Raw genomic sequence first — 19,969 nt, 5'->3', positions numbered from 1 at the left:
AAGTTATTGGTCCCTCCCTGTTCTGGAGTGGCATCTGGGCACAAGTGGGGAAAAGCAGGGATTGAGAATCAGGCCTGTCTAGGTTCAAATGTCTGCTCTTCCACTCAACTGTGTGAATTTGGGCAAGTCACTTAACTCCCCCAAACCTCAACTTCCTCACAGGGGCATCCATACCACCTCAAAGGATTGTTCTGGAAAATAATCATAGAACTAATGTACATTAGTTCTATGTAAAATAATCATAGAACTAATGTTCTGAGCATTTCCTAGGAGTCTGACACAATGACAAACCCTTCACATATAGAATCTCAATTAATCATCCTAACAAAGCTGTGAGGTTTAAGCCTTTTTATGCTCCCGTTTTACAGATGAGAACACTGAGGCTTAAGGGGAATAAGGAATTTGCCCAATGTCACATAGGAAGTGAGAGTTGGGGTACAAGATCAAGTGTCCCTGACTCACCTGCCCTGCAAGGTAAGGTGTAAAGCACCTTGCCTGGTGCCTGTGTCTCTCAGCAGCAACGTATCTGCTCTTTCCGTTATTTATTTAGAAAGGAGACATCAGGCCTCCTGGTGCCTGATCTGGGGCTGCCTCCAGTACAACTCTGCCATTTTTCCTCTCCCTATTGCTTCTGTTCTAGCTGCCGAGCAGCAACCTTACATTTTCCTGGGGGGAATGGGAGATGCAGAAAAAGCAACTTCTGATGCAAAGGCCCAGTTCTTGCCCTGCTTCTTCTGGGAAGCTTTCCTTGGAGAACTCAGGCCTTCGGTTCTCCTCTGCCTTCCTGGTACACCGAGACACTGTCCCTTTGCAGCCTGCTGGCACCCTCTGCTGTTGCTTCGCACACTTCACGGGTCCGAGGCCAGGGCTGAGTAAGGCGGCAGTCCTGTGTTTTACTGTGAGTCCCCACCACCGCCATATCCTGGGTGCCCTTAGCAGGTGCGGCCCTGGTGCCCCGACAATGAAGTTCTGTCTCCCTCCAGGCAGGCCAGCAGCCTCCAGAAACCAAATCTATTTTTAGGACGTCATTTAAATACAGAAAAGGGAGGGTGAGGAGTAGAGAGGGACATGGCACATTTTCCAGAGAAATGATGCTGCCTGAGCTGCTGTGGCTATTTATAACCCCTGGGAAATGTGGACTTGCTATTTCCTGATTAGATTAGTGCTGGGGGTGGAAGAGCCAGCCCCCAGGATGTCAGTGGACGCGAATACCTGACTGCTTACCGTCCGGTCCCAACAGACAGGTGCCACTACCACCAGCCCTACGGAGTGCGTACCTCGGCGAGGCCAGATCACCCAAGGCGGGGAGATAGATGGGGCTGCGAAGGCCAGGCTGGGGGAGACCTCCAGAGGGCCCTTCCTTCACCCCACAGGTAATATACAGTTGGGGCTCCCCCAAAGTAGGGAGCAGGCAGGAGACAGAAATGAGCCATAGGACATCCTGGAGAAAGTTATGAACAAGTGTGCCATCCATGCCGCCAGGAGCAGCTCAGTTATGTTCTGTTTGCCTTTGCATTTAGACTCAGTCAGGTCATGGCTGCATGTGCAACCCTCTGCCCAGGAGACACGGCTGACCTTTGGAACCATATCCACAAGAGACTCACCAGGTCATCTGCAGCGAAATCCTGAGCCCACATAAGGAGATGGAGACACTTTCTCAAAGAGAATCTGGCAGGTGGTTGGGGAGCTGCTTGACCAGCCTCGAGTCTAGGACAGGAAACCCCAGTGGCCTTGCAGGGGCTTGGAAAGGATCCAAGAACAGGAGGGCAGGGGAGGCATCCTCTGGATGGTGGGTGCACCTGGTTCCTCCAGGAACATCCTTAGGGAGCCTCAGGCCTAAGCCCTTCCTTCTTGCTGCTTTCTCGCCGGCCTGGGGCAGGTGACCTCAGTGCACCTCCTTCCCTCTGGCCTCCTTCATGGCCACCTCCCAGGGCCTGGGGTCTCAGAGGCACCAGCGAGTTTGGGGTCCCCATTCTTGCTCTCCTGGGTAGATGACACAGTCCGTGTTCAAACATGGGCCGTGGCCTTCCCACTGTACTGCACTCCTGCAGCCCTGCAGCTTGCCCCAAAGTCTTCTGCTGCTGCCATCCCCCACACCCTCACATGTGTCTTGTCCGTGGGCAGTGGGGCTTACCAGATGGAACCAGCAGCGGGGAGGCACAGCCATCAGTGTGTTACTTTGGGATGTAACACGGGGGCTCCCAGGCCTCCACTTCCCCTCCTCCACAAGAGCCCCTTGGCACCGAGCCCCTTTCCTCAGATCCTCACTCTGTCACTTCTACAGCACAGGCCTGAGGTCCTGAGGAGCCTACTTGATCCCTGACCTCCTGCCTCCATGGGCCTGGCTTCCTGCTTTCTTTCACTCCAGCACTGCTCTACCCTAGGCTTTCTGAGTCTGGGGCCTGGCATCCTCGGCCTGACCTGGGGAGGTGGTATGGACCTCTCTTGAAGCCAGTTGTTTCTAGGGCTAATAAAAATAAATGCTTTAACAAAAAGGGCAATAAATCTAGTATACTGGAGTTGTCACCGTCAGAGGTGAACGGGATACCGAATGGAAGGTAGAGATAGCTGGCTGTGCTTCTGGAGATGCCTGCCAGAGGCTGAGTGCTGCGCTGTGGAGACCAGGCTCTGAGCCAGGTGTCCCATCTGACGGGGGTACACTTCCTGTGGCTCCCAGGCCAGTGGCCACGGTGGCGGTACCGGGTTGGCTTTTTCCTGCCCTCCCTCAAGTGTGTCCACATGCTCTGGGCTGGGTCCCCTTGGAATGCCAAAGCCAGTCTGTCATTGGGACAGACCACAGGCGTGAGAGGCATGGTAGGGCTGGCAACGGGGGGAATAGGGAGCTGCCAAGGCCTGCCTCTCCTCCCTCTTGGGAAGGGTACTGGAGGATTCCGTCAACGTGGCTGCTCTGAGAGAAACTCAAAGAGGCAGGGTGGAGGGGGAGGGGGGATGCCAGGGCCTAAATCCTGCCTTTCAGCTCAGCAGCTGGTCTGGAGAAGACCACACTCAGGATCCGTTAAATCACCCCATTTTCCAAGAGGCTGGCTCCCCCATGATTAGGCCAGGCAAGCTCTGCCCCGCCGGCCCTCACCCTGCAGGGTCAGGCCCCCTCTCCCAGGGCAGCCCAATGACAGGCCTGTGCTGACTATATGCAAGTCCAGGATCATGCCTCCCCTCCCCCCACCCTCCCTGGACTTTGAAGTTCTTACAGGCCCACATATGGAAAGGGTTTAGCAGCTCTGAATGAGGCTTTTATTGAAGCCAGGTTAGCCTCATAGCACCCACTGTGACCTGCCTGCCCCAGCACTTGGCAATCCAGAGCCTCAGTCTGCTCTGAGCCTGCCACACTTTTAGTCCTTGGGCCAGGCATGGCTGCAGATGGCACTCAAACCTGGGCTGCTTCGGGAGGCCCCCAAAGCTGGGTGCATCTCTCCCAGAGCCCTGAGGCCCTGTCTTCCTCAGTGCTGTCCGCACCCCACCACCTTCCCTGCTTCACATAATCTGGACACTTCGCCCCAGAACCAGGTCTCAGACAAACAGGAAGCTGACTCGCCTCAGCTCAGGGCCATGTCGGGGGCACCAGGGTAATGATGGGAGGGTCACCCTGGCCAGGGCCAGAGCAACACTGAGGCAGCCCAGAGGGGCTCATCTCCAAAGTTGGGAGTGGGAGGCTGAGGTCCCAAGCAGGAAGCTTCATGCTCATTGCCATGGGAAAGCTAAGGGCCTGTGGGAGCACCGTGGGCTCCGTGGCCTCCCTCTGGACTTGGAGTACTTCGGTGAGCATTATGAAAGTCCTGCTCTGAAAAAAAAAAAAAAAAAAAAAAAAAAAAAAAAGAAGAAGAAAGAAAAGAAAGTCCTGGTCTGAAGCTGACCTCATCCTCCCTGCCCAGGCCAGGAATGCAATCTGGGCATAGAGCTGTCCCTGGGAATGAGCAGCCCTGGCGATTCCATGTCCTGGGCCTGCTCTGAGGACCTCTCAGCCCTGGCCCTGGTCCCACATGCTGAGAGTCCCACGTTCACTAGACAGCACTAAAAGTAACCGCTCGTTTCTCTGAACAGCGTGCTAAGCTGGGTACCCCAGGCAGGAAGGCACCCATCCAGGGCATCCAGCCCTGACCCTGATGGGCTCCATGAGCACCTAGACAATCAGGCAGCTAAGAAGAGCCGAAGACCCCCATGGGGCTCTGGCTCTCCACCCAGGCAGGGCGGCCCACCAGCTGAGAGCCGGGTTTGGGTGGCAGCTCCTGCATGGAGCCACTCCAGTCCTTCTGGGTCACTCTCTGAGCCTCAGTTTCTGCATGCAAAGCAGAGTAGATAATAATAACTCTGCATAGGTTATCACCTCTCACGGCACAGGCTGAGAATGACGTCTGGGACTCCGCCAGTGCTCAAAACTTGACAGCATCACTAAAACCAGGCTTAAGCTCCCCAGCAGCTTCCCGCTGCACTTTGATTAAAAGCTGAACTCTTTGCTGTGGCCTACAAGGTCCTACCCCATCCGGCCACTGCCTGCTCCAACCAGAGTGACCTCCTACCCTCGCCCGTGGCCTCTGTCTGCTTCTGAAGACGTCATGGCCACCCCACCAGCCACAGAGTTTTTACCTTGATAGTTCCTCTGCCTGGAATGCCTGTCCTGGATCTTTCCAGAATTGTTCTTTTCTTTCTTTCTTTTCTTTTTTTTTTTTTTTTAATTTATTTATTGGTGGGGAGGGGCAGAGGGAATGAGAGAGAGAGAGAAAGACTTAAGCGGACTCTGTGATGAGCGTGGAGCCTGACAGAGGGCTTGACCTCACAACCCTGAAATCACAACCTGAGCTGAAAATAAGAGTTGCACACTTGACCAACTGGGCTACCAAGGTGCCCCCAGAATCCTCTTGTCACTTAAATCTTGGTTCGAAATTACCTCTTCCAGCAAGGCTACTCCTTCTCCATTACTCCCTAGTCCATTACCCAATTTTATTTTTTTCCCAGCACTTGTCCAGCTTGACGTGATCTTATTTATTGCCTGACCCTTCTGTAGACAAAATGTTCCATGAGATTAAGGGCTCTTTGCCTCCCACCTGTGGCGTGCCCAGTACATGTAAGGTACCCATCGATACTCAGGGACCGAATGAATGAAATGGGATGTGGGATATGGAGAAAGCAATGCCTTTCCACCAAAGCTCCTTCAGGACAGGGGTCAAGAAGCCCCACATTCCTGCTCACTTCTCTTCTGCTGTGTTCAGTGAATGGCTGGCCTTGGCCCAGGGGCAGCCCTGTGACCTCTCCCACCCAGACTTTCCCAGTGTGTTGAGAGTTTAAGGCTTAGGAACAGGAATCTTGAGACATGGCCAACATCATCATATGAGCTGGATCTAGGAGATCATCCTGTTCAGCTCCTTCATGATACTGATGCCAGAGAACTAGAAAGGTGAAGAGATTTGCTCACGGTCACACAGCCAGTAAAGACAGCAGACTCAGGGTTAGAAAAATAAGGCCCCTTGACTCCTACTAGCCTGGTAGAGTCTCTAACACCCTATGCCATGTGAGCCTGAGGGGTGTAGGTGCTCCAAGGAGGGGGCCAGAGCACAAAGAAGGCTTAATGCATGCGATGGGAAGCAGAGCTGTGGCTGTCATTGCTCTGGCTGTGCCCATCTGAGGCACCAACCTTGGCAGGGATCACTGTCCGGGACACAGGTGGTTCTAGCTCCTGGCCGAGGCATAAGTTCCACTCTCAGCCAAAGCAGAGCTGAGGAAATCACTGCGGGGTTACGGTGCCCTCCCAGCCCCTCTGCGGAAGAATCCCAAGGGCAGTGCTCAGGGTGGCTTTTCTTCTTTCTAAGCATACCCTAGGGACAAAGGACAATGAGACCTTAAACTAAGGCTCACTGGGATTCTGGACGGACTCTGGTTTCTCCCAGGGATTGGGCATGCAGGTTCTCGACATGCGAGAATGTGCGTTCCTCTAGGTGTTAGGGAGCCGCTGGAACACAAATACTCTTCAGGTCCCCAGTGCTACCTGATAGGGAAAAGGAAGCCAAAAACCGCCTGCTGACCTGCTCCCAACAATTTGGGCAGCTGACAAGGCCACGCAGCAGTGGGCTGGGCGTGCTCCCTGACCAAAGCCTGGCAACTTCCCCGAACCAGCACCTGCAGAAGTTTCTGGGCTCTTTCCAAAATGTTGCCCTCCTGAGGCCTCTCTGCCTCTGGATACTACTGCAACACTGGGCTCCAACAGCTTTGGCCTTTCAGGAACCACACTGGTTGGCAGGCTCAGTTCCTGCTGGTCCAAGGCCATCTAAACACTGGGGCACCAAGCCCAGCATGGCTGCCTGACCAAGCCACCTGTGGGCCACAGAGATATTGGAGAGGCCAATGCCCTCTCTAACCTCCCCAGCACCCTGCCAGCCACACTCAGAGTAGGGGTTTTGTGACCCTGATCTAAAACAGCATACAACTGTACAGACAGGTGGCTCTCTACATGGAGGATCCATAACCTCTAGGAGATTCTCAGAGTTGAGGATCCCTGCTCTGGGGAAATCAAACAGGTCTCTTGGGAGCTAGCTTAGTAGAGAAGTAGGGGCACTGGCGGTCAGGAAACCAGTCATGTGGCCGGAGAAGTAAGAGCCTCTCACTCTAGGGAGTGAGCAAGTGCTATGAGAATGGTCGTGGGGATGCAGGGAAGCGGCTCTGCTCTCCATTCCCACTCTCCAACCAGCCTAGTTACAATCCTGGCTCTTGCAGAGGCCCAGGGGGAAACGGGCCAGCTGTAGGCATCTCCAGCTCAAGGGAGAGCTGCTACTGTCGCTTTCCTACAGCTGAGGGATTGCCAGAGGGGTGCAAGTGGGCATATGAATGGTTACCATACAAGCCAGGGTCCCTTCCCTCCAGCAGATAAGGCAGAGAGGGGCGGGGCAGGGGAAGGGAGCAGGGCCGAGTGCGGACAGCCAGGGCAGGATAGATGTCTCCCACGTAAGGTTTCAAGATCTTTCTTGATGCCCAGAGCCAGATCATGAAATAAAATTAATAAGCCCAAGACATATCTACGTCTGACAGCCTAGCACCCTTGTACCCTCAACACCTTGAATGGCCAGCAAATGGCAGGTAAGCCTAGGGGGTGTACACACAGTTTACATACCTGGTGCTACCTGTTAGGAAGAACTGTCAAGTTAAATGACAGACTCTCGGAGGGGCCAGGAGCTGTCTGGCAGTCGCAGTCAAGACGGCAAGAAAGGGACCCTCCTGAGCCCTAAGGTTTCTCAGACAAATGGCCCAAAGGCGGGGGGGGGGGGCTGCCTATCCTGTCCCTCCTCAGGCAAGACCTCTGACTCTCCTCTTAAGTATGGGGAAGCAAACCCCGTCACAGAGCAGCTGGAGTCACTCTGTGGTTCAGCAGGAAATGCTTCCATTTGCCCTTCTGGTCTCTAGCTTCTGGACAGAAGTTCTGATGCAGGGAATTCTCAGCCCCACATGGCAACCCCTCAAGCAGAGACAAGGTCATCAGGAACTGACCTCCACTCTCCCCTACTCCTCTGGGCCCTGCCTCCAGACACACCCACCCCAAATGCTTCCAGCTTGGCCTTGGCCTCACGGGGTCCTGCTAGCCTTTCTATGGTTCCCACAATGACCCCATGAGAGCCTTTAGACACTTTGGGGGACAGGGGATGGGACTCCTCCTTCAGCCTCTCCAGTCCTACCTAAGGATCCAGAAGCAGGTGGGAGGGCAGGAAGAACAGGCACCTAGCCTGGTCTCTGTGTGCTTTGAGGCAAAAAATTTAAGAATTGAAAATTAAGGGAAAAAATACAGGAAAAGGAAAGTAGAAATGTGAAGTGCCGAGAGCACCGGCAGAACCCACAAACCCCATGCCACGTGTCTCCTCTGCTCAACGCTTGCACAACAAACCAACTGCCAAGTCAGAGGCCAGAAGGAGGCTTCAGCCCCAGAACTTTCTTGGGCGCAAGAACCACCCCGAGCCCCAAAGGAGAGCCTGTCCAAGCAACAGCAGACCCCCAGGGCCAGGGACCCCCAGGTTGATCCCAGGGCTCTTCCATCTGAAAAGATTCTTTAGCATGGGGTTCCCAGATGAGTCACATTCATGACCCCCCTCCAGCCTTTAATGTAAAGAATCTTTAGTGAAATGGGACTAGGAGGGCCACAGTGTCCTGGCATCCAGAGCATCACATCTCAGGGCGAAGCTGGTGAGGGTTAATGGGTGACCCCTCCTGCCAGGCTGGGCGGTACCTGGTGCCCTTCCCCCAGGCCGCCTAAGCTGCTGCCTGGTCCCAGCCCCCTAGCTGGCAGCCAGCCTGAGCCTGAGCCTATGGCACCAAAACAAATAGGTTAATGCAGGCGGGGAGGGGGGGGCCAGGGGGGAGCAGGCGAGGAAAGAAGGGGAGCAGGAAGCAGGCTGGCTCTGCAAGTCTCCCTGCTTGCCCACTGGCCTGGGCACAACAGGGTGAGTGAATGGCCCACCACGCAGACCCTTGTGTCTGTGACACTGACACACTTTGTCACACGGCAGGAGCTAGGGGCCTGGACCTCTGCCTCATAGGGGTACCCCAGGGCCAGAGTCACCCCGCAGTAGCACTGATGCCAGTGGGCTCAGCAGTCAAGCACCTGGCTGGCCCACTGCCCTTGCCCAGAAGGCACAGTCAGACTTGCAGATACATGAGGCCACCAGAGGCAAAACTGGCTAAAGAAATCCAAAGTGGATTCTTAGATCTGCCAGTCACAAACGCACAGGGAAAGAAAAAAGTCTGGGATTTTTGGGGTTTAAAAGTTGCCCCTTATTTGCCAGCACCTCCCCCAAAGGACAGGAAGGTGGAATGCCTCTGTTTGGCTGGCAGCAGGCCAGGGACCTGCCAGGTCAGTTTCTTGCCAGCCCTGAGGTTTGGGAGTGGACAATGAGCTCTGGGCTGGTATCTGCTGGCCTCAGCAGGGGCTAGGGGACAGGGGGGTGTGCAGGGAAGGGACGGCTCCTTGCTGCCGGGCACAGACAGCTGCCTCAGCACAGAGGGGCTCTGGTAGCAGCTGAAGCCAGCAGAGCTCTGCTAGCCTGGTCCCTAGAGATGCTGAAGGTGACACAGGGGCCAATGCAGGACAGCTCAAGTTGCTGCCCTGCCCAGCACTTTCCAGGACTGATGTCACCTCTGGAAGGTCAAGTATGCCCTACTAGCAGGGGGTGAAACTTGGCAAGGAGCCAATAGGCCCGGGATCGCTTCCTCTTGGCAGGTGCTGGCTGGCATGGAGGACTCGCATGGAGGGTTACCCCTCCTCTGAGCGACAAGATGGTTTGCAAATCTCCATCCGCCACAGGGAATAGCCAAAGCCTCCATTGAAGGATGGGCATGGCCCTTGCCAGCCAGGACAAGCACCCCATGACATCTTGCTTAGGCATTTAGTTCAGGCTGCAGTTATCAAGTGCTTACTGTGTTCTAGGTGCTGGGTCTGGTTCTTCCTTGGACACCCTGTGCCAGGGCCCAAAGACAGCCCCAAGGTGGCCTGTCCAGCTGCAGGACTGGCAGTCGGCCCTGGCCCAGGTTGGTCTGAGCCGCCTGCTGGGTCAGGGAACCCCTGGCACACTGGTGCCTAGCTGGCACTGGGCCAGCAGTTGTCTGGGTGGTCCCTGATGAGGCATCCCCCTGGATGCTGGAGCCCGAGACTCAGCAGCTCCACTACCTCCACACAACCCTCCCTTCCTCCTTGGTGGGGCATGATGCCCTCAACCCCATACAAAGAAGTCTTACATGGTCAGTGGTGTTGAGATGCCTCTACCAGTGCCCCTCAGTAAAGGGGCAGCCAGCAATGTCCACTGGGTTTGGGAAGGGGGTCCAGTTGGGGCTGGGGGTGACCGAGACCCAGGAGACTCCTGCTTAACCACTCACTTTCCCACCTGTATAGACTCAGAAAGGAGCCAGAGGGTTCTCTCCCACAGGAGACAACCCCCCTTTTCCTGACACAGGGACAGATGAAGAGAAAGCAGCTGGGGTGGGGGGTGGGGGTGGCAACAGCATTAATCATCAATTCACGGCCACTTAGAGCGGACCCGCACCGTACCCCGGCCTCCGTCCTAGGACTCCATAACCAGGCAGGAGCAGTCACGGGTCTCCAAGGAGGGTGGGGAAACAGCGGCCCCAGCAGTCCCCAGCCCTCCCACCACTCGGTCCCCCCACCCCACCCCGCTCGCACCTTTTGGCGGAGCAGCTTGCTGCGCACGCGGCCCCAGAGCCGGGCGCCTGTGTTGGGGGGCCGCTTGCTCCCCGGCTCGTCCAGCCGATCCAGGCAGCAGCGCTCCAGAGGCTCACACACCGCCTTCAGGCTGCAATCCGGCTGAGGCAGAACGTCGGTCATGCCGGCGGCGGCAGCGCCTGGCCCGGCCCGGGACTGGCCCGCGGAGCCGGAGCCGGGCTGGGCGGGAGCGGCGAACGCGGAGGAGCCGGAGGGGCGCCGAGTGCTCAGCCCCCGGGGCCGGGACCGCTACGAGCCGGCAGGGCAGCGCGTGGTGGGAGGCGCGGCTTCCTCCTCCCTCCCTCCCCCCTCCCTCCCCCCCTCCCTCCCCGGAGACGGCCTCCCGGAGGAGCGGACCCGCGCGGCCTGGGCCCTCTCCTCCGCCTGCTGGTCCCCGCGAGGCTTGCAGGGACGCCCCGGAGGGTGCACCCGGCCGACACGGCGCGAGGGCCCGCCCCCACCAAAGGAAGTGACTCAAAGGAGGCGCCGGCGGCTGCCCCTCCGAAAATCCCAATCTCTGGGTTTTAACTCTTGGCAGGCTGGCTCCGGCTCGGGACCCTCACTCAGCCCAAGTACTAACTAAAGTTTGACAAACGGCTAAACACAATCCAGTCCCTTCCCTTCTAGATTCCCGGTTAACCCCTTCACCACCAGGCTGCTCCCCGGGGGCCCGCGGGGTGCCTAAGGGAGGCTTGGGAGGAAGCCAGAGGGGGTCGGCAAGGGGCAACTGCCCTTGCCCTGGCGAAGGACCTGCCCTGCCCTGGAGTTCTGCCTCCCGAACTCCCAACTCCTGTCCCAAGGCACCTCCCTGGATGCCAATTTGGTGACAGAGCCCGACACAGGTGGACTGGCACTCACAGACCTCTTCTTGGGAATGTGAAGAATAAGGAAGATCCCTAGCAGGGCAGCCTCTGGGCTCCAGTGGACCGGAAGGAAATGGCCATTATGGGCCATCTCCAGGGACATGAGCAAAAGCCAAGAATGACACTGGTTACAAATGCCCGGCAAAGGTGCCTCTCTGATGGCCACTTTTAACCGTGGCCCCGTGCACCTCAGCAGAAAAGCCCAAAACAGGTTTGTACTGCCAGGGGCATCGGACACACACTGGCAAAGGGGCCATCAGCCACTTTGTCTGCGCTGCATGGCTCAGAAGGCAGAGAAGAAAGAACTTGTTCTTGAACCCTCAAGTTGGTAAACATTCTAACCAGAGTGAGAAGTGAAGCATCAAATTAGAGTCTGGTGCCTGGGGAAAAAGAGAAAGGGCTGAACCCCCAGATAGTTAGGGTACACCAAACCCAGAGGCACCCAGGATGTGACATTATGTATCGCTAGGCTCAGAGTAGGAAGGAAACCAACATTTTCAGGGTACCACCCATGAGCCAGGTCCCATGCAGAAGACTTTCAGATATTCGATTGCATTTAAGCCTCATAACTTTTGTGATGCTTATGTTGCTGTCTCTGTTTTTGAGTTTTGAGGACTTCAGCTCAGGGAGGTAAAGTGCTCCCCTGAGGTCACCCATCTGCAGCTGGGGAACGACAGGCCTCTTCCAAAGCTATCGGTGCTCATGACCCCTGGGCCTTGCAGAAGTGTGGCTGATTCTTTAGATTCAGGAAATGGAGCTGAGTCTAGATTTCTTGGTTACCCCAGGGCAGGTGGGTCAGGGCACAGAGCTAGCCCTTGGCAGCTCCACTGCAAAGATAACGGAGACCTGGTCATAGTAAGAGCTGCCCTTAATGAGTGATGCGATGGACACCATGCTAAATTTCCACACAGATTAACTCAATGCTCCTCAACCTTATGAAGTAAGTACCAGCACCCCCATTTTCCATTCAAGGAAATGAAGGAGACTGAGACGTCAAGCACTCTGCCCAAGGCCATGCTGGACTGGGCCATAACCAAGGTCTGGCTGACAGCACCACCGTGATATCCTGGTAGAGCAGGCTCTGGTCCTGCCCTCCCCTCTGCCTAGCTGGTGGAGGTGGGGTCCTGGAGCTTTGCAGGGCTCTGGGGGCCCTGTAGGATGGCTGGGCTAGCTCCATCTTTTCTAGGGCTCCACATGCCATACCTGCTTTTACACGGTACAGACACGGCTGGGCTGCCAACGCGGTACAGACATGGCTGGGCTGCCAACACTGCACAGAGCCTCCCCATATCTAAGTCAAAGTTGCCCAAAGCCACTGCAGCTATACAGGTTTGGTCTATAACACCTTGCCCAGTACTCCCCAAGGGGGAAGGAAAGAGGCCCAGAGACGCAGGGACACAAGTATGTCTCCTGCTCAGCTGAGGCCTGAGCCACCCTTCCTGACCTGTCCCCCACCTGCCCTTTCCAGGGCACCAGGTCTACCCTGAAGAGTCTCTCTCCAGTCCCACCCTGGCTGTTACAACACCTATTTCCTCCAGGGCCGCTCTGCTCTTTCCTGCAGTCTTCACTTCTCCAACTCATTCATTTCATTCAAGAGGCACTAACTGAGGGCCTGGCTGAGTCCAACCCTGGGTGGAGGCAAAGGAATCACAGACATGAATCAAAAGCCTGTGCTTCATAAAACTGACAGTCCAAGACATGGGCTTAAACACCTTTTGACAGGAAGCAGTAAAGTATTTGTGCATTTGGCACATACCGAGCATACACCTACCATGTGCCATACCTAGATGGACAAAGCATCATCTTCGCTTTCAAGAAACCCAGTCTTATGCCATAAGAACAATACAGATAAAGTACAATAACAGTTGAGAAAAAGGAGAGAAAATTTCTAGCTAGAGGAACCACGGAAGGCTTCCTGGAGGAGGAGGGGTTGGCATGGCCCTTAAGAGCTGTGGAAATAGGCCATCCACCCTGGCTTTCCTCTGCATTCCTTTGGCTAATGTGCCATTGCTGCTTGTGTATCTGGCTGGTAAGGTGCCATTATAATTGCTGACCATGTCAGTGTGCTTGGTACCACCAGCTGGTTAACTTCAAAACTGGCCCCTTGCTGGCTTTCTAAGGTTCTCTTCCCTCTATCTGGATCATATGCCATCGGGTGCAGATTGGAGGAGTGCATTGCAAGGTGTGCAACCCCCCTAACCGGGTGTGTGGGAGAAGGAGGGCAGTACAGATCCTGTTCCCGACGCCCCAGGCTCAATAGTCGTCTGGGTAAAGCAAGCTCCGATTGGGTGAAAGCTGGCCAACTGGTCTCCATGGTGACATAAGCGCCTTAGCAGATGGGTAGCTGAGTTGGGAGGCTCTTCCCTTGAGGTGTTCATCTTCCCTGCCTCCCCGTGGGCTGGGGGCTCTCTCTGGGACAGCACAAATTTGCCTTCTCTTCCTTCAGCCTGACTCACTCCTTCCCGGAATCAATGGTCTAGGATAGGAGCAGGCTGCAGCAGGGGGCGGTTGGGGTGTGCAAGACAAATGTTCCCAGTCAGTTCCTCAAAAGCAAAGGTCTGAATTCTGGACCTTCCAGCCCACCATGGACCCTTTCTCATCTCTGCTGGATGGTCTAGGCTCAGGCTGTTCTGACCACCCAGGAAGGGACCGCATTCCCTCCTCCCTCCGTCCATCCCTTCCATCCAGCCACACCTGGCAGAAACCGCCTCTGAGGACATGCAAGGGCCCCCTGTCTGGATAAACAGAGCCCAGGCAGGAAGGCCCACATGAACAGATGTCGCTGTCTTTGGAATTAAAAGCATTTCTAGTGGACTGTCCTGTCCTCCCTCATCTCCCCTGCCTCCCTACCCCTACCCCAGGCTCTCTGCAGGAGTAATGAGAAGGGCCATCCTCAGGGAGATACATGCAGGGCCCTGGGTTCTACCCAGGGAGGGGTATATCCTGGGGCTCTTGGGGCCAGGCATACAGCCACAGCTGGGACTGAGGCAAAATCAGGTAAAAGTGATCATCAGCAGCATCACTGCAGGAAAAAAGGCCAACAGGGAATATATGCAGCTTGAGATGTGTGGGCGGGAGAGGCAGGGACTGCCACCAGTGCTGCCTTGGTGACAGCTGGGGGTGGGGACAGCTTCCAGGCAAATCCTCTAGCCTGTGAACACGAGGAAGAAGGTTCTTTCTCAGAACTTTGGGATGCTGCTGCCACTTTCTGGAGTGACCTCCTTTTTCCCAATGGAATGAATTTTGTCTTCTCACCCAGCCCAGATTGGAACCCTGATTCTCTCCGCTTCTCCTCTAGCCAAATGACACTAAATCAGGTTAGGGGGTTTCTGTACAACCAGCTAGACCAAGGTCACAGACATCCTAGGGGACAGCCTGGGAGTGAGGGGGGAAGATGAGAGCCCCAACAGGCTACCTAGAGAGTTTGGGTACAGGAACTGGGAGCCTGAGAGGAGCCTAGGATTGTGTTGAGGATGAGGACCAGGAGGTCTGTCAAGATTGCTCTTTCTCAGCCCCAGAGGGAACACAGCATGGAGCAGGCCCCACAGGAGCAGAGCTGGGGGGCAAGGTGGTGGTGGAGGGCAAGGTAGGGTCTGAGGCTGGAGGGCTGAAGAAAGGAAGTTCACAGGGGTCCCCACCCAAAGACTGGCATGGGAGTCCAGGCTGAGAGAACCAGCAGGACCAGCAGTGCTCAGGAGCCCAGAGAGATCGGGGCCCTCATGCAGGCTGTGCACAAACTGGTGGGCAGGGTGGCACATCACAGGGCACTGTGAGAAAGGAAGATGGGGGATGCCTGGGTGGCTCAGCAATTGAGCGTCTGCCTTTGACTCAGGTCTGGGGATGGAGTCCCACATCAGGCTCCCTGCATGGAGCCTGCTTCTCCCTCTGCCTATGTCTCTGCCTCTCTCTCTCTGTGTCTCTCATGCATAAATAAATAAAATCTTATTTAAAAAAAAAGAGAGAGAGAAAGGAAGATGGAAAACTCCCCTTAAGATTCCTGGCTCTGTAGTCCCTGCATCCCTAATGTGTGTTCCCACCTCTTTGCGTACTTATCCTAACCCATTGGAAGGGCACTGGAAGGGTACAGATCTCCAGAGGATGAGAAAGCAAGACCCATTTATGTTATTTTATCTATCCATCCATACCTACTGAATGTCTGCTATGTTCAAGGCCTGTATTAGGCCCAGGGACAGAAACACTTTGCTCAAAATCACCAAATACCAATAGCATAGAGCTGAGCCTAGATGCTATACTTTCACTTACTGACTCATTCATTCATTTGTCATTGAATAGACACCTACTCCCCATTCAAGGTGGGGAGGACCTTGAGCGGGTCCCAGTCTAACGACCACCTCTCAAAGAAGGTCACAGCAATCGGGACTCTTTTGGGCAGTTCAGGCCAGAACTCCTTGGGGCCCGGGCCCAACTCACTGACCAGCTGTGCATAGGGCTATGGGCTCGCAGCTCTGGAAGCTCAGCCCCACGGCCTGCCCCAGGTGTAGCACAGTCCTCCCATGTCCCAGGGCCTGTGCCGCTTGGCAGCACGGGTCAAAGCATGTCTTGTTCCCCACATGGCCTCCTTCTCCACTCTGCCTGGCTACCCCAGGCTGGTAGGCTCTAGGTAAGCAGGAGGAGCTGAAATAACCACAGAACTTGTCCACTGCAGAAGAACTGTCCTGTTGGTACACCCCTGGTAACCCCTAGTGATTTTCATGGTGTGGAAATGGCTGGAAAATCCACTTGAGCCTTTGGGAACATCTTGCTTATCTAAAACAAAACCAATCCAGGGACAGAGTGGGCAGAGGACACCCACCATATGTCCTTCCATTACTTCCCCATAAAACTCATGGCCAGACCAAGAGCCAGACTCCCTTGGCCTCTTTCCTACTCCTTCTCACAGAAAGGAGGTATATGGCCAGGGTCTCCCAGCACCACGTGAGTCAGAGGGGGTGGTAAGCAGAGTACCACAGGGGACCCCCAAGCCTCCTGCTGAAGACAGAACAGCCTCAGGCAGGAAGGTGTGAAAGTAGGTCAGGGTCCACTGAACCTTGCATGCCTTTCTTCTCCTCTATTATTATCCAGTTCTTTTCCCACCCAAATCTGAGCTCCAAGTGAACAGAAGAAAGCTCCTGGGAGCCAGGGAACCTGGCTGAGAGTCCTGCCTGGTCACTGGCGACTCAGGAACCACTTTTTCCCTCTGGGCTCAGTTTCCACATCTGTCAAAAACAGGAGCTTGGACCAGACAAACAGTCATCAATGGAGATTATCTATCTATCTATCTATCTATCTATCTATCTATCTATCTATCTATCTATCTATTTTTTTAAGCAGAGGGCACTCTCTGCCTTTCTTTCCAAATGAAATCTTATGCCAAAGTCTCCCTGCTTCTCAATCAGATAAAAGCGAGGAAGGCAGAGGCCCTGGACTGAAGCCCTTGGGGTGCTGCAAGTCCCTCCCAGCAATCCCTAAGCTCTGCAGGCAGAACCTGGAGCCCTTGAGCCTCCTTCCGGGGGAAGGTTCTCATGAGAACTGCCATCTCTCTCAACCACAGCCATTGCTCCAGCTCGCCCCAGGGTGGGGAGATGTGGAGGCCAGGGAGATTAAGGGCTTTTTAAGGAAACTTCCGGGTCAGGGTCCTAGATCTGAAACTCAAGTCTTATCTCTACTTTTCTCTCTGTTTTGGGAATGCTGCGGGCCTCTGCTTTGCTGGCTCCCTTCCCAACCTTCCCTCCCTTTGCTGGGCTACTAACACTTATCGAGTCATTCAGGCTGGTGCTTTCTGGGTCATCTTAGCTCTGAAGCCAGCACAGCTCAGGTCCTGCCTCAAGGGTAGGAGCAGGCCGTCCCCCGTCTTTCCCATGCCAGCCCGTGGGGAGCAGGCTGTGCCTGGGGGTTAGACCCTTAGCGAGTAGCGGGTGCCACCACCACTACCCCCCTGCATACCATGGCAGAGGCTTGGCTGCAGTGAGGGGCCATGGGGGGTCCGCAGCACCCGCAGTGAGGGAAGCTGGAAGAACCCACACAAGGTGCCCCCTAAAAGCATTCGCCTCAGCCCTCACTCGAGGGTGTCCCTGGCAATTCCTCTAAGTCCTTTTCTCAGAGGTTTTAAAAAAATCAAAAGTGAGACCACCCTAGGGACCAATTTTTGGATTTCTAGGAGGATGCAGTTATAGCCTCCGCCTGCAGGGAGCTTAGCCAGGTACTATTACCTCTGTAATCTCATTTAATATTCACACGAGTTGGAGAGGTCACCTGGGGCCACCTTGCTATTAGGTGGGGGAGCTGGGATCAAACCTGGCTCTTCCGCCTGAGTCTAGGAGCCCCTCCAGAGCTGGGAAGAACACACCCCTCTTTTGGTGTATTGAGAAGCTGGGTATTCTCAGACATTGAATGAGTCGGTCCCCGGGGTCCTCTCTGGATCAGCTCCTCTGCTCGACACCCACCCCGGAGAGGTGGCCCTGGGGAGTGGGCAGCCAGCCTGCCCATCAAGGTGGCATTCCCAAATGGGGCGGGAGAGCAAGAGGGAGACTTGAGCCTCCAGCTGCTTCCTATTGAATGCTTCTTCTCTCCAGAATCCACTGGGCAGAGTCTGCCTCACCAAATCAGGAACACCTGGGAGACAGAGGTGGCCGAGCAAGGGTGTGGAGAGGTTGTACAAGTGCGCGGAAGTCTTTGGGCAGCAGGGTGGCCCTCTCAAGGGATCTGACTCTGGCTTCCCCCCATCATACCTAGCCTGCTCTCCAAGTGTAACTGAGGCATCTGGACCTGTCTTGAGGAGTGAGAGCAGGTGGGGCATGGAGAAGGAACAGCTACTCTAGAGGGGGTGGGGGGTGGAGGTGGGGAGTGGGGAGGGCAATGGCTCGAGTCCCAAGGGCCCTGAGAGGAAGCAGGGAGAGGAACAGTCCTGGCACTCAACCACCCCTGTCCCCATGTGCCTCTGGGCTGGCACAGTGGTGATGACAGCGGCAAAGGAAAGAATCCCACGTGGGCTGGCTCTAAGAACAGCAGGCAGCAGAGATATGAAGCACAGACTCTAGAAGCAGACACTTCCCCTGGTTGTGCACATCAGGCCTGGGATGGGTGCAAGGGAAGGGTGGCCTTGGTGAGGGGGGAGAAGTCTGCAAAGCCACACCCAGCACTGCCACTGCAGCCTCCTGGGGTAGAGAGCTGTCTAGGGTTGTGAGGTGCCAGGCCAGGGGTTGGGGGCTGGGGTGGTGGAATGAAAGAGAGAAGCCAGCCCCAAGGCTTTTTCACAGCTGCCTCCACCCCCCACCCCACCCCCAGTCAAAACCAGGCCATTCCCAGGATTCAGGTGCCCAGCTGTGGTCAGTGTGGCTTAAAGGACATTGGGAGGTGTTAAGGACCCACGTGAATGCCCTTCTGTCATCCCACCCAGGGAGGGAGCCGGCACCTCCTGGTACCAGCCCATGAAGAACTAGAGTGGCAAGAACTAAAAGCGTTTTTGGGTCAACCAGACCAATGCCCCAAAGCCCAGGCTCCCAGAACAATAAAACTGGCATGCTGACCCTTCAAGCAGGGTCAAACAGGGAAAACAGACCCTTCGGTGGCTGGAGAGAGGGATTTGGGGTGGGGGAGCCCCTGACTCCCGCCCTAGCAGGCTCCTGACCCATGCTTACTCTGAATTTCCTCCTGCTCTGCAGAGTAATTGAAACCAGAAACAACTCTAGGCTGACAATGGCCCCTTGTTCCCAGCTCCTCGCTCACTCTGCACTCCAGGCCTGACTACACCATGCCAAGCTGAGAGCAGTATCAAGGGGGAAGAGCCCAGAGCTGTTTGACCCAAGGTGAAGGCAGGGCTGGCAGGTGGTGAGCACCCTAACCTTGACCTTCAGTCTACTCTGAGGTCAGTTCATCGAAGCTGGATCTGACTTCATCAATGTAAGAAAACAGATGTGGCCTCAGCCAGCCTATGGCCTGTACACAGGGGGCCACTGGCAAGTGATGGCCTGGGTTGGGGGGCACTGCTCCAGGACCTGGAGTCCTTGCAGGAAGGTAGAGGACAGTGTACCTGGACATGCCAGTTTGGGCAAAGGACTGTCATCATTAGATGAGTATGACTCTGTGCCAGCCCCTGACAAGGGCTTCAATGGACTTTCACATTCAAGTCTCATTAGGACACATTTTATGGGTGAGGAAACAGGCTCCGAAAGTAAAGTAACTTACTCTATTCTCCCAACTAATGAAGAAGGAAAGGGGGACTGACCCCCAAATCTGTTTTGACTTCAAAGGCCCATCAACACTGATCAATTGAAATTCTGTCTTCTTTACTATATGGTGAGGTCATTCTTCATATCTGCAGCATAGTGCCTGACACTTAGAGGGCGCTCAGCACGTAGAAATGCATGGATAAGCTGGTGATGGCACAAATATACATGTCATAGCTCTGACTCTTTTAGGTATATTTTGTCTTTTCAACCTCACAACACAAGCTGGTGATGAAGGAAGAGTGGGAATAATTATCCCCATTTAAGAGATGAAGAAACTGAGGCCCCCAGGGATCAAATGACCCAAATGGTGATCTTCTGAGCCTCAGAATCAGGGTAACTCCCTTCACACTCGATACATATAAACCAGGACCAAGGGGAGGGCAGACGAGATCTGAGGAAATGAGGTCAAGGAGACAAGGATGCCTAACTCTGGGGTGAGAAAGCCAGGAGGCAACGAAATCTCCATCCTCAAAGACCAGGCTCCTTTTCTCACTTAAAAGGAAGAAAGTCGGGCAGCCCCAGTGGCGCAGCGGTTTGGCGCCGCCTGCAGCCTGGGGTGTGATCCTGGAGACCTGGGATGGAGTCCCACATCGGGCTCCCTGCATGGAGCCTGCTTCTCCCTCTCCCTCTGCCTGTGTCTCTGCCTCTCTCTCTCTGTGTCTATGAATAAA

At 55.2% G+C, this 19,969-nt stretch overlaps 1 protein-coding gene across 6 annotated transcripts in view; it reads right to left on the bottom strand.

The window, feature by feature from the left end:
* The window catches only part of ABR (ABR activator of RhoGEF and GTPase), a 186,263-nt gene that overhangs the window by 11,899 nt on the left and 154,395 nt on the right, over nt 1-19,969 (bottom strand). The window contains exon 1 of one of the 6 annotated variants that reach the window (XM_038548425.1): nt 10,169-10,358. The exons of the other annotated variants lie outside the window; for them this stretch is intronic. Within the exon in view, the coding sequence (XP_038404353.1) occupies nt 10,169-10,330 (162 nt within the window). The 5' untranslated portion in view covers nt 10,331-10,358. Of the gene's footprint in view, nt 1-10,168; nt 10,359-19,969 lie in introns of those variants that run through there. 6 annotated transcript variants of the gene reach the window in all.

Source organism: Canis lupus, chromosome 9, assembly GCF_011100685.1.
Source record: "Canis lupus familiaris isolate Mischka breed German Shepherd chromosome 9, alternate assembly UU_Cfam_GSD_1.0, whole genome shotgun sequence".
NCBI lineage: Eukaryota > Metazoa > Chordata > Mammalia > Carnivora > Canidae > Canis > Canis lupus.
The sequence above is the reverse complement of the archived record's forward strand: the minus strand, read 5'-3'. Positions and strand labels throughout refer to the sequence as shown.